Source organism: Drosophila nasuta, chromosome 2L, assembly GCF_023558535.2.
Source record: "Drosophila nasuta strain 15112-1781.00 chromosome 2L, ASM2355853v1, whole genome shotgun sequence".
In the NCBI taxonomy this organism is placed as follows: domain Eukaryota; kingdom Metazoa; phylum Arthropoda; class Insecta; order Diptera; family Drosophilidae; genus Drosophila; species Drosophila nasuta.
In genome coordinates this window covers 3080364-3094417 of record NC_083455.1, presented here as the reverse complement: position 1 = coordinate 3094417, position 14054 = coordinate 3080364, and the positions used below count along the sequence as shown (strand labels likewise).

Sequence of the window (14054 nt, the reverse complement as noted above, 5' to 3'; positions counted from 1 at the left end):
GCGTGTGAGTGAGTGTGTGTGCATCACTCGTGTTCGTATGTGTATGGTTTCGTGTAAAGTGCGTCTGCTTGGAAAATTCTATGAATTTTGAGTTTATTTAAATGAAGAAATTGAGCAAGCGGCAAACAGCAAACGGCAACGACTAGCATCGAGCAACAGCATCAACCAGTGGGCGATTGCTCGCAGTTGCTTGTACTTTTTATTTATTTATTTGTACTTATGAGTATACAGAGCAGCTTTAGCATATTTAGCCTAAGGTTCTTGTATAGCATTAAAAAAAACTATTGTTGCTCTGCGCACATATTCTAAACAAACTCCATTTCTTGTACAAGTTCTTCAATACTAGTGAAAAAAACTTCAAATAACAATACAATAATATTTTAACAATATTCTTATCTCAAAAATTAGACATATCACATCTTTTAAAAACATACTATAATAATATGTAATGTTCTTACTTGACTTGTTATTTAATGAAGTAGATGTATCCTTTATCATCGCTGAAGATTTTGTAAACATTTGTGTAAATTACTCATTTCTAAATTGAAAATGTGGTGCTAGAATCTTGCTCTCGACTGTATACATCTGGTACTTAAATTGTACACAGCACTGGCAATATGTTTAGCTTTTTGTCAAATTGATCGCTTGCCAAAAAAGCGAAACGCCAAAAGGAAAGCATAAAAACAAATAGGCGCATGCAGCCCGAGCTCGTGCCCGTACCCGTGCCCGCTACGGAACTATCTATTATACTATATAGCAAGAGCGTTGAATCAGTTTATATACACATATACATACATACATATATGTGTATTTTATTATATACATTTAACAACAAAAAAAAGATTGACCAACAGTCGCGAAATATCATGAACACAATGTGATACAATCACGATACAAAGCCAAGTGAATGATGATGAACAGTTTGGACAGTCTTGCTCTTGAGGCTCTGCAACGCTGCCACATGCTGGGAATATGTCATAATAAATCACATATGTTTTTAATATATAAGTAAAAGACTAAAAGTTTAAACATGTTTAAACATCAAGTGAATAGAATCTTATTGGAAACACAACAGAAGACGAACCAGACTAAATATATAGCTTATAGAATATGTATTGTCTGCAGCATTAAAGATTCATTCATCTTCATACCCAACTTATCTTATGTATATAATGATTGGTTTGATTGTGAATTAGCTGTGTTACCTCTGGACCACCTGCCCAACATTTTAATTAGATTTTTATTTCGCGCACTTTCGCCATCATTAATTATGCTGTTGCGATTTTATTTATACTAATACACAAATAGAACCATTTCTGCCTCTATGGGAATGATATTGAACGGTATAGATTGATCGCATATACAAATTGGTTAGTACTTTACTTTATTTTTGTGCAAAATGCGCCATTAAATCGTATAAATAGAACGCTGAACAAGCGCACAGCGCCTGGGTCTGAGTCAGAGTCAACATGTCTCGAACATTAACCTCATTAGAAGAGCGTAAAATATTTGCATATTTAAATTGCGATCTTGTATATTTAAATATCTTAAACTTTCAAATGGCCGACTGAATAACCTATAAAACTGCCCATATTCAATTAAAAGGGCTGATTGACTTTGAAACCAACAATATACATTTAACCGAAGTGGAGGCTAGTCGTAGACACTTGGTTGGCATTTATAAGTCGATAGGCAGTAAACTATCGGTATCAACAGTCGTAGTAGAAACAGTCAGGAGCAGCAGCAGCAGTCGTTGCTACCAAAGTCAATCATCAGCAGAAAGCAGTAATTACTGAGAAAAAACAATCTAACAAGCCACTCATTTTCAATAAAGCCTTTCTTAAATATACAAATCTAATATCTCGGAAAACTACCGAAATCTAATCAAGGCTATATTGGTATACAAAATATATAATACTATAGATTCTATTCCGAATGTAATTTTTTTCTCAAAATGTCTCAAAAAACTTCTGCAATTTTTATCAGATCGCAGATTGCATCTTGTGCTTCTTTTTTTTGGGAAAGCGGAAGTGGGCGTGGTAAAAATTCGAAACAAACTTGATCTTCATGCAAAAATAACAGGAGGTGTCCAACAAAAAAACTCTTATAACATAGTGTCTGTGAGCTACTTAGGTGTTTATACGGTCGGACAGACAGACATATGGCTATATCGTCTCGGGTGTTGACGCTGATCAAGAATATACTTTACCCTATGTGTAGTGAGTATAACAAATACTTAAAGGTTATCTCTATGACTAACATTACACATGTTACAAAAATAACTATTTACATTTTATTTATTATTATTTAAAACACGCATTTTCTCCATGACAATCATTGTGCAATACTTTAAAAGGAATAGGTAAAGCCTTTGGTATAACGTAAAATAGAACAAACATCTGTTTTGCGATTACTTAGCCCGAAAATATAAGAAAAGCACGGGGAAAAAGCCATAAAAAGTTCATTGCACTCGACGCCACCAAAATCAATGAATATAGTAGTTTGAGCAAATTGCTGAACGAAATCTAAATACATGTCATAGACAAATTGAATGCTACTACAACAATCAAAAAACTGAAGACAGAAACACTGAAAGAAATTTTGCGTCATTTGAGTTTCAAGTTGCACGAATTATAAAATTCATAGCGGGTTTTTTAGACAAGCAAATTGGCCACTCCTCATTCCTCCCCCCATCGCATCTGTATGTCGCATATTTAAAAAAGACAAAAAGTCAAAATAAACTGTGGCCAATAAAAAAACCACAATGTGAGCCTTGACCATTGAAACGGACGCGTCGCCGCAAGTGTTTCAATGTTTTAAAATCTTTTTATTTTACTTGATTTTTTGGTTTTGGTATTCGCAATTAAATTTGCCTGGCATAAAAAACTGCGTTAAGGCACATGTACGTGTATCTTTAGTTGTAGTGGTCTACATACACATATCTATATCTATCTACACCATAAGATTTGTAGTTTAGTTTTGTGCGTCAGCGGAAACTTGGCTGCTGTTGAAATTTCTCGCAATTGAGCTTTCCCTTTCTTATTTTTTTACTTAATTAGTTGAACAAATTGCAAATGCTCTTGTACGCCAGATATGAAAAGAAACCACATTATGAGTGAACGCCACGCCCACTTCCATGTTCTAATAGTCGTCATCACTATCATCTTCCAAGGGCAGGCGAACAGGTTCCCTGCTGGCCAAGGCCAAGGACAACTGATTTACATCTATGGATAGTGGCATTCTCATATCATACGCATTCTCCTCTGGATCGCCTGGATAATAGTCGAGAAGAACACGACGCATCTCGTAGCCCAGAGCGCAATATAGATTGTAGGCGGCAGAATTACTGCATCGCAAATACAAATCCACATACCAGGCGCTCTTCAAATCCAACATCTGAGCAAAATAATTCATAAGCAGAGATGCAATACCCAGACGACGATAATCAGAGAGCACTGTCAATGCGCAGACGTGTCCGTGCTGCTGAGTATTATCTTTGACACCGTCCAAAAACTTGCCGAAAATGAAGCCAACCAAGCGACCATCTGGAGCTATGGATGCCGCTGCCAATTCTGGCCACTGAGCAATGTGACGCATGAAAAATCCGATACGATAGACTTCGGTGAATGGATCGAAAACCAATGGGTTGAATGTGAACAAATCATCCAGGCGCATTTCCCTCAAGCAAGACATTGTAGCAACATTAACGGAAAAACAACTTATTTTATACGTTTAACAATAAGATTTTGATCATTTCAAACGAGTGAATATTATTTATGTAATGTTCATGAATTTTATCGAATTTTCAATACATATTGTCATTTCATCATAAGGCTACATAGGGCATTCATAAGTCTAACCAGATAGTTCATCGGCATTTCTAGAACCTGATGTCCAATAGAATAGAGATTGCCCAGTTTTGATTTCGGCTGATTTAAGCACTTGCGATTCACATCTCGAGTCAGCGGCAATCTCATTTCATAGCCGATGTCATCCCTATAGTAACGAGGTAGCTCACGCCAGATAACAAAGCCCAAGGACATGTAAAGTCGAACAGCTTGAGCATTTCGTCTACGCACATAGAGATCCACGAACAAATCGTTTTTGAGGTCCAGCTTGGCTTTAAACAAGTTCATTAAAATTGTCCCCAGTCCCAAGCAACGATACCTATGATCAATGGAGAGAACACTGACATGACCATGGTTATTATTGAAATCAAAATGCTTTGTGTCGCCGACTCGATTATCACTGTCAATGATACGACAACCGATTAGAAATCCCATGATCTGTCCGTCAGGTGCAGTGGCCACTTCAGACAAAAATGGATATTCCAGAAATTTATTTAAAAAAACTTCAAGTGAGTAAACTTCGGTCAGTTGATCAAAGACAATGCGATTAAATTTAAATAGATCCTGTAACGCAAACTCACGAATGGCTGTCATAGTTAATACACAACGATGCACCAAGTATAAAATTTGATTACAATTGTTCTTAGAGCCTACGTAACCTCTGAAGTTTTTATTGATAAGAATTTAAAAGGCTATTCGAGCTCACGTCAAGTATATGAATTTAACATTCGATGCAATAAAAAAAGCTTAGCATACTTTGGGGCCGCATTAAAAAATAGCCTTAGCTGAGACCACAACCACTTTTAACTACTAAGATGGGTCTTTAAAAAGGGAAATTTTAAGCTCAAATTAAATCCGTATTAGGGGAAGAAATTAAAATTTGAATCACACAAAGTGTGCCACACTTTAATGAAATTAATTATGAACGTATTAAAAAATACAAAGTATGCAGATTATACTGTTTATTTCACATGTCTCAATATATCACCACTTAAACTAAACACAATACTAGAGTTTTCATTTGATGTTCTTGTAGATCCAGGGCAGAAGCGAAGTGACACGTGTATAGACACCCGGATACTGTCCCTTGCCACATCCAATGCCCCACGAGACGATGCCCACTTGCGTATAGCGACTACCTTCGTTGACAATCATTGGACCTCCAGAGTCACCCTGTCAGCAAGTAAACAATAACAATATATACAATAAAATGAATAAAATTACATCAACTGTGACTTACGCTGCAGGAATCCTTGGCAGCTTGACCGGCACAGATCATGGACTCGATGATGCCACCAGGCGCTGCGCGACCATATTTCTGAGCGCACTCGGAATTGGCCCAGATTGGAATGTCCACTTTCTGCAAAATCGATGGCTGTGGCCCATTCTCACGCAAACTTCCCCAACCGGCGACCGTGGCGACCTGGCCGCTGTAGGAGCGCGCCTGCTGAGCGGCCGAAGTGGGCAGGCAAATTGGTTGAATTTCAGTGGTAAATTGCACTGGTTCACTCAGCGTCAAAATGGCAATGTCGTTGTGCTATCGAGTAAAGACATTAATTTATGCCATAAACCGTAAAGACTACAATGGCTTACCAATGTGCTAAATTCGAAGCCCTTGTGGCGCACAAGGCGCTTGATTCGACGGGAAACGTGTTGCACTTCAAAGTCCGTGCGAATGTTGTAGTCACCCAAGTGTGCAGTTAAGGCGGCCACATCCCACGAGGTCATTCTAAATCAATAAATAAAGCCAGAATTACAGTTACCTCTTCATACATAACATATGGAGTCACTTACCGGGCCACGCAATGTGCAGCTGTGAGAATGTGGCTGTTTGTGATCAGGCTGCCGCCACAAAACTGCTTGCCGGATTTGAATAGGACCGCAATCCAGGGGAACTCATGAGGACTGGCATTAATACCGCCCACAATACGCTCCTGATCCGGCGACACAGGATTCTTGTTGCCACACTGCAATGGCAAACCTTCTGCACTCACTCCGCCAGTTGTTGGTCGGCGCGTTGTCGTTGTGCTCCCTACCGGATAGCTGGGTCGCCTAGTGGTGGTCGTAGGTTTGCTGGATGGACGGGATGTGGGTCGTCGGGTGGTCAGCACTGTGCTGGGAGTGGAGGGATTCGGTCTTGAGGTTGGATGTGTGGGGTACTGATGACTAGGTGGATGCGTTGGAATCGGTGGCGGCCAGCCTCCAATTGTGGGTGGATGGGTAGGCAACGGTGGGGGCCATTGTGGCACGCCACCTGCAAAGGTGCCAAATGGCCATTGATATGGATAAATCGCAGTTGTGGGCGGTGTTACCGATGGCAAGGCAGCAGGCGGTTGCGGATGTGCCTGAGACTCGGGGGCACTGCCATCAATGTTGTTCATATCCTGGAAGTCGGGTGTGTCTTCAACGCTATTGATGTTATCAATTGGATCTGGATCGATATCCACAGGATCTGCGCTTTCCACTGGCTGCTCTGGTTCATATTCTCCTTCAGCCTCTTCCACTCTGTCAATCTCATCAGCAGATGGCGTAGGTTTCTCGGTAGTCGTTGTTGGTCTAGTTGGGGGCGTAGTTGTTGTAGGTATTGGAAAAACGCCAAAGGTGTTTGCATCCACATCCGTGCAGCAGATGCCATTGTTAATACGTCCCAGTTGATCATAAAAGTTGCACACATCCGCTCCTAATCCCAACGAGCTCTGGGGCTGCCATTGACGCACCGCTATAAATGACAACTGCCTCACGACCCGATAATACCGCTGGCAGCTGGCAATGCGAACACAAACCCCAGGCTGACCTTTGCTAGTTAGACATCTGGAGCCTTCCCAGGCGCCGCCGCCAGTCAGTCCAGCTTGCAGAATGAAGAGACTGGGATCGAAGAAGAATTGTCTCTGCTTTCGGGTTTGGTCAGGTATTTCGGAAGCTGTACAAGAAGAATAAAATAAGACCAAATATCTAAATGGAATAAAAACAAGTAAGAAAGCTACAGTCGAGTGTACTCGACTGTGAGATACCCGCTACCCATTTTGAATAAAATAAATATAATTTGCGGTATTTTCTCAAAATATACCGAATATACTGCAAAAATACTAAAAATATACCAAATGGTATATTTGGTATATCGACATAGTACCGCATTCAAAATATACCATAGACGGCACAATATACCAGATTGTCAGCCAAAGCAACTAAGACCCCTAGTAAGTAGGCGTTTTTGCCCATACAAAAATATTTCTTTTATAACTTCGACAATTTTTATCTGATCGCAACCAAATTTTCAGAAATCATAACTACTATAGTAGTTATTATATATACCAAAATTCGGAACTCTAGCTTTAAAATTACGCTTGTTATTCGATTTTTTTGTTTTGCGGGGGCGGAAGTGGGCGTGGCAAAAATTTGAAACAAACTTGATCTGCGTGCAAACATAACAAATGTTGTCGAAAAAAAATTATAGCTCTATCTCTTATAGTCTCTGAGATCTAGGTGTTCATACGGACGGACGGACAGACACACAGACGGACAGACGGACATGGCTATATCGTCTCGGCTGTTGACGCTGATCAAGAATATATATACTTTATAGGGTCGGAGATGCCTCCTTCTACCTGTTACATACATTTCCTGCCGGCACAAAGTTATAATACCCTTCTACCCTATGGGTAGCGGGTATAAAAAAAAACAGAAGCTACAGATACCAACAACCCATTCTCTTTAAAAGCAAAACAGTGTATGTAGTATTATCATTTAAATATACCAAATAAATATAACGAAAAAAAAAACACTTTTCCGATATACATAGACATGCATTTGGTATGTAAGTATCCCTTATAGTCTTTGAAATTTAGTTGTCCATACGGACAGACGAACATGGCTATATTGACTCGGCTGTTGACGCTGATCAAAAATATATGAGCTTTATAGGGTCAGCTCAAAGTTATGATACCCTTCTACACTAAAGGAAAAGTTGTTATTTGAAAATTTTGTATATTATATAGGAACTCTTCAAATGTAATAAAACTAAAAGCACTTAAATAAGTTGCACGTACAATTATATAAATAATGTCAGCCTGTTGTTCTGCTCATAAGTGCAAGTGTAATTAAACACTTCATATTATATCCAAGTGAATGCCGTTCTATAAACACAAATCCCTGACAGCTTGACAACTTGAATTCAGCAATTCTCCCAGTGTTTGACAGCTGTCATAACAATTTAAAATCCATCAAAGAAAAATGGGGCCATTAACAATAAACATAAAAATGCTTGCATGATTTGGGCCATGAGTAATAAGATCTTTCAGGCTTTCTACAGGGAATCGACAATATTACGAGTACACATAGAGATTCAATTGAGATGACTCACAAGCGAAGCACTAACATTTTGGATTGGAAGTTTGGCATGCGTGCTAAAGTTTCCTTTGTAATATGCAAATGTCATTCACAAACAAGTAAGAAAGCTACAGTCGAGTGTACTCGACTGTGAGATACCCGCTACCCATTTTGAATAAAATAAATATAATTTGCGGTATTTTCTCAAAATATACCGAATATACTGCAAAAATACTAAAAATATACCAAATGGTATATTTGGTATATCGACATAGTACCGCATTCAAAATATACCATAGACGGCACAATATACCAGATTGTCAGCCAAAGCAACTAAGACCCCTAGTAAGTAGGCGTTTTTGCCCATACAAAAATATTTCTTTTATAACTTCGACAATTTTTATCTGATCGCAACCAAATTTTCAGAAATCATAACTACTATAGTAGTTATTATATATACCAAAATTCGGAACTCTAGCTTTAAAATTACGCTTGTTATTCGATTTTTTGTTTTGCGGGGCGGAAGTGGGCGTGGCAAAATTTGAAATAAACTTGATCTGCGTGCAAACATAACAAATGTTGTCGAAAAAAAATTATAGCTCTATCTCTTATAGTCTCTGAGATCTAGGTGTTCATACGGACGGACGGACAGACGGACAGACACACAGACGGACAGACGGACAGACGGACATGGCTATATCGTCTCGGCTGTTGACGCTGATCAAGAATATATATACTTTATAGGGTCGGAGATGCCTCCTTCTACCTGTTACATACATTTCCTGCCGGCACAAAGTTATAATACCCTTCTACCCTATGGGTAGCGGGTATAAAAATACTTATTCAATATGCGTAACGTGCGTTCAACGTGGTCTCCATTCCGCCTTACCCGAGACTAAAGAGAAAAAACACGTGCACATCAATCGACACATTCCTACTTTATGCACTTTTAAGTATCCACTTTAATAAAAGCTTAAATAGAAGATATTTATTAAGTGACTAAACAGAGGACTTACAGAAAATTGTTTGTTTTGATTATCCCCATTTATTTATGACTATACTGTCAAGGACTATATCGGTTTATTGATCTGATATAAAAAACAAATAAGAATCGAGACTTGACTTAAAATCTTCGCAACTCGAATTTCAGTGAAATGTAAACTTATTATTAAAACAACCTTATTAGTGTGCTAATATTTACAAAAACCTCAAAAGCTCCTTATCTAGTGCAATGTCATATGTGTGACTGATAAGATCGATGAATTTTAAAAATAAACAAAATTATTAGACATTATTATTATGGAAAATGGTCCTGGAGAAGACATAAACATATGCACATATTTGGTTGTCTTTATATTTGATAGTTGTGAAGATCTATACACACACAAATTCACACAAATTCAATGGATACTTCACAGAAACTTTTATTTTGATCAGAAATACATACCCTTTATGAGATAAAATAATTAATCTGTCGATTGTCAAGAAGCCGTATGACAATAATAAGCACAAACGTAATTTCAGAAAAATAAAGATACAGTCGAAAGTGCTCAACTCTGAAATACCCCAGCAAAAATACTAAAACAAAAAATGTACAAAAGTCTACATTTGGTATATTGATATAGTACTACAATCAAAGTATACCAAAAGTGCAAAATATATCAGATTATCAGCCAAATCAACTATATCTTATAGTATCTCAGATCTAAGTGTTTATACGGACAAGAAAAAAACTTTTAAGGGATCGTCAATGCCATTAAAGGAGGCACACAGTTATAATACATTTCTACCCTATGGGTAGCGGGTATAATCATCAAGGACGAATATTAGGGAATATATAAAAGCATACGCCGTTTAAATTCGAGAATCAAACAAAAGACTTAGACATTGAAGTAATGAGCTAAATGTAATAAAATAATAGATGAAACAAATAAATATCCAGGAAATATTATAGAATCGATTGCAATAAACAGAATCTTAAAAAATAACAATAATTTAATTTACTTAAAGCAAAAACAGTTTCATTATTATTAATTAGCTTTACGACTATATCTTACAACATAAGTTGAATACATACTATGTATGTATAAGCGATTTCGCATAGGGTATTTATGGTAATATGAACACTCCATAAACAAAATAAAAACTAAATGGCTCATTTAGGGAACTCTTTGGCTGAGCACATAAATCAAATGCGAGCCAACTATAATGTGGGCCACACGCGAAATTCTAAATAAATTAAACAAATGGCAGACAGATGCTAACCAAAAAGAACAACAAAAAGTGCCAGAGCTAGAGTTATAAATCACAGAGAACAAAAGCAGCCTAGGCCAATTTTAAGAAGCTGCCAATAGACTTGACAAATATAGAAGACGAGAGAAGGGGGAATCTACTTACATAAATATGACAAGTGACAGTAGAAAGTTGCTTAGGGGGAGCGACTCGGCGGCAGCTGACAAAAGGAAATGTTGTCAATTGTGCGTTGAAAGGTGCGCAACAACATCAGAAACAGCAACAACATTAAGATAAAAATGGCACAGCAATTGTCATTCAGCTTGAAAAACGCTTAAGTTTATTGTCAATATTCTTGCTTTTGTTTTTTGTTTTTCTCATACACGTATACATTTTTTTTAAGAAATGTCAAAATATTGAGTAATCACTTGAAGCGTGAAACTGGAACTCGAAGCGTGAACGAATGTTAAGTAAATATTGGATAGTTTGGTCTTCTTTTGTGGCTTAGGTGCTTCGACAACAGCGGGACAGATTGGCTAAAAAAAAGTGTTTTTGCTGGGAATAAACATCATCATCATACCATATAAGTTTTTGTCTTGTTTAGAGGCTAATGAACTTTCAAGTGATCTCAGTTTGCGGATCACTTTAAGATGGCAACACCCCCTAGCGTTACAAACTTATTAACTTTGCTGTCAAGATACTAAAGATAGTCACAGATAAGACCACAATGGGGGCAAGACACAAGTTCAAGGTCTACATCTTCGACTTGTTCCTTCTGCGTCCCAGACAAGTCACAAATTAAACTGGATTAATACGCAGTGTGATCATAGCTCCAACCATAGGCAGAGGCAGAAACTGAATCTGAAAATAAACTGCAGGCGAATATGCAGCTGGGTGTCAACACTTTATGGGGTATATAAATTAATAGGGTTTGCCAAACCCCACATAAGTTATTTAATCAAATTAAAACTCAATTTAGTCAAAGCTAATGCTCAAGAAGTATTCGCTCTGCTCAAACTGTATTAATAGGCTTATGTCGTCGACTTGAGGCGTGACTTTTTTATGTGGCTACATCAAAAGTGCTGCCTAATTGTCTAATTGTTGGCAATAAATAAAAGAGCACAAGTACTCAAGTTGCGGCCATTGACAGGCGACAAGCTCGGCGAGCTCTAAAAAAATACGCCTCCACTGTCAGATTTTGATGTCGACTTTGCAAGTAATAGAAAGTTGGCAGAGAACACAATCCCAAACTGGTACAAAGGGCCATCACGCCAAGCGGGAAAAGGAGGATGAAGAGTGTGATACATAAAAAAGTTGACATTTTCCCCATTGTTACTAAATAGTTTGTACAATTCTGAAGGTCAAACAAGTAATATTGACTGCGTGCCCAGCATAAATTTATCAGCATTTTTATAGTAGTCCAATGTCAACGAACCTTCCGGATGACGTCTAAAAGATGATAGCAGAATTAGGCAATGATATGGCAGCAAACGCACAGCAAGAGTGTAAATATTGGCAGATTTGTTAACAAATTAAATTAAGTTTTAAAAGTATAACTTTTCACAAATATTTCCTTTTTGTTGTTTTATTTTTACTTTTAATATTTTAAAAGAACAGAAATACAACAACAGCAACAACTTTAAACGCATTAAATTTCATTAGATATCCAATTTATTAAAATTCAGTTGCAAGTTTGTTGTCTGAGTCATTTGTTTTTTACCACATAGAATTTCACTTTTACTATAATTTGGGAGCTTTACTCACCATCTGCAATAGTCGCAAAATCTTGATCGACTGTAGCATTGACCACGGCCAAGGTCTCGAGAGCCTTTGTTTGTTCAGCTTGATCAGATAGGGTCGTTGTGGATGGTCTTATCGATGGCACATCCTCGGCTAATGTCGTTTTAAAATGCAACAAATGCACACAAAGTAATAAAATTCTCAAAAATGTAAACATTTTCGACCGCAAAATATTTTTATTTATTATTTTGCGCTATTTTGTTGTTGTTTGCTGTTTTGTTTCAACTCGAAGCGGTGAATTGCAGACCATATATAAATTGATATAATATAAGTATATAATCACACTCCGATACGCGTCTCGATACGTTCTTTTTAAAATGCGACGCACGTTGTCCGATGGCATTCACCTGGACGGGCAGACGACTGCTCGAAAAGATATTCTCGTCTGGATCTTGGCTCAGAATTTGAATCGATAACGTTGCCAATTCCCGCGACTATTAGAAACAGGACCGTTGGCCAGCGAGGTCCGCGAGCTTCTGAGCCAAGTGATGGCAACACAGTTTGGTTAACAGCTATGAAGCTACCACTCGACAACGCCAGCGGCTCCGATGACAGCGACGTTAACACCGACTGAGAGCCAGAGACTGAGACCATGGCAGAGACACAAGAAAAAGAGACAGACACAAAACGCAGACAAAGTCAGAGACTGAGACTGAGACTCAGACTGTGCCGAAACGTCAATTATTCACGCTCATTTTTCGATACCTGATAGACGATGTATTGGCCGCGTTTTGGCTACCTTTTAACCAACTCGGTGTTAACTTCTAATGTACACACGCTTCGTTTGCATTTGTAAACTAGTTCTATTAATGCCTACGCCTTTTCCTGCTCCTGTGCCAGTTTGTTCTCTTCCTTGGCCGCACACCTGGCCCACTGCCCCCATGTGGCCAGCTACAACCCGATTACGCACATTGCTCCACATGCAGACGGACTGAGATTCTAACCGAGAACTGTAAGTTGTATGGCTGCATAATAAGCATTAAAAAGCCAACAATATCTTTGCTTTCAAGCCTTGTCCACATGCTTAATGTGCACTGTCAGAAAGTTCTCATAGAAACTATTTAGTTTTCTACACATAAATTCCAATTGGATTCTTTCTTTGGTTCTTATAAATATATCGTATAGACTTATAGAAATTAAACAATGTAAAGACTTTATTTATTTATTAATATATGTTTCCATATTTTTGTCAAGTAACAAATGATTATAAAATGTTACATCTTGCAGAAGTTTTGTCTCTTTCGCAACCTACAATGCCTTTGTGACAAATATCAAATTTAGATACCATAATTACATTTTTAGACACACTGACACCTGAATACGCGTAAGATAAAGAATATAATTTATTATAGGGTATTTGTTAGTCACACATTTAAATGTGCTCTTAACGTCTTAGCTGTTGTCATTACCCCCAGGTTATGCGCAATAAGAATGCATTCAACTTTATCGACAGAAATACCATGCATGATTTCATTATTAGACCGAATGAAACGAATCAAAATCAAGTTAAAGTCTATTGTCATGATATGCGAGGGCGTTGTGAGAGTTAAGAATATCGCAAATTAAATCAATTGTTGTCAAGAATTGGCCAGCTCTCGTTGTTATCCCACTTGATCCGACTTTCAAATAATGGGCAACTGCTTGCCAATCTTAAATTAATGTATGATGACGTTTTAGAGTGACACTGTCATGGTGGCCTCAACCTTTTTTCGGCACATAAAGCAAACATGAACAATTGTGTTTGTGTATTTCAATATTTCGCCAAATAATTGTCTGTAATTGGACCCCGAGGCGCAAATTTCCTGTTGATTGATTGTAAAAGCGTTATCCATTCTCCATCGGCCATTT

General features: G+C 37.9%; 3 protein-coding genes across 3 annotated transcripts; all 3 read right to left on the bottom strand.

Annotated features, from left to right (window-relative positions):
• Positions 1–2773: 2773 nt before the first annotated feature.
• Positions 2774–3798, bottom strand: LOC132797680 (N-alpha-acetyltransferase 20). The gene has a single exon (XM_060809433.1). The coding sequence runs from the start codon at positions 3691–3693 to the stop codon at positions 3142–3144; it is 552 nt and encodes a 183-aa protein (XP_060665416.1). The 5' UTR covers positions 3694–3798; the 3' UTR covers positions 2774–3141.
• Positions 3720–4552, bottom strand: LOC132797675 (N-alpha-acetyltransferase 20). Its single transcript, XM_060809427.1, has one exon. It carries the CDS (start codon positions 4440–4442, stop codon positions 3819–3821), a length of 624 nt encoding a protein of 207 aa, XP_060665410.1. The 5' UTR covers positions 4443–4552; the 3' UTR covers positions 3720–3818.
• Positions 4553–4795: 243 nt separating this feature from the next.
• LOC132797665 (serine proteinase stubble) lies at positions 4796–12696 on the bottom strand. The gene is made up of 5 exons (XM_060809421.1): positions 12171–12696; positions 5643–6768; positions 5442–5577; positions 5089–5385; positions 4796–5021 (listed from the first exon to the last, which is right to left on the bottom strand). Exons 1-5 carry the CDS (start codon positions 12361–12363, stop codon positions 4866–4868), a joined length of 1908 nt encoding a protein of 635 aa, XP_060665404.1. The 5' UTR covers positions 12364–12696; the 3' UTR covers positions 4796–4865.
• Between the last annotated feature and the right edge of the window lie 1358 nt (positions 12697–14054).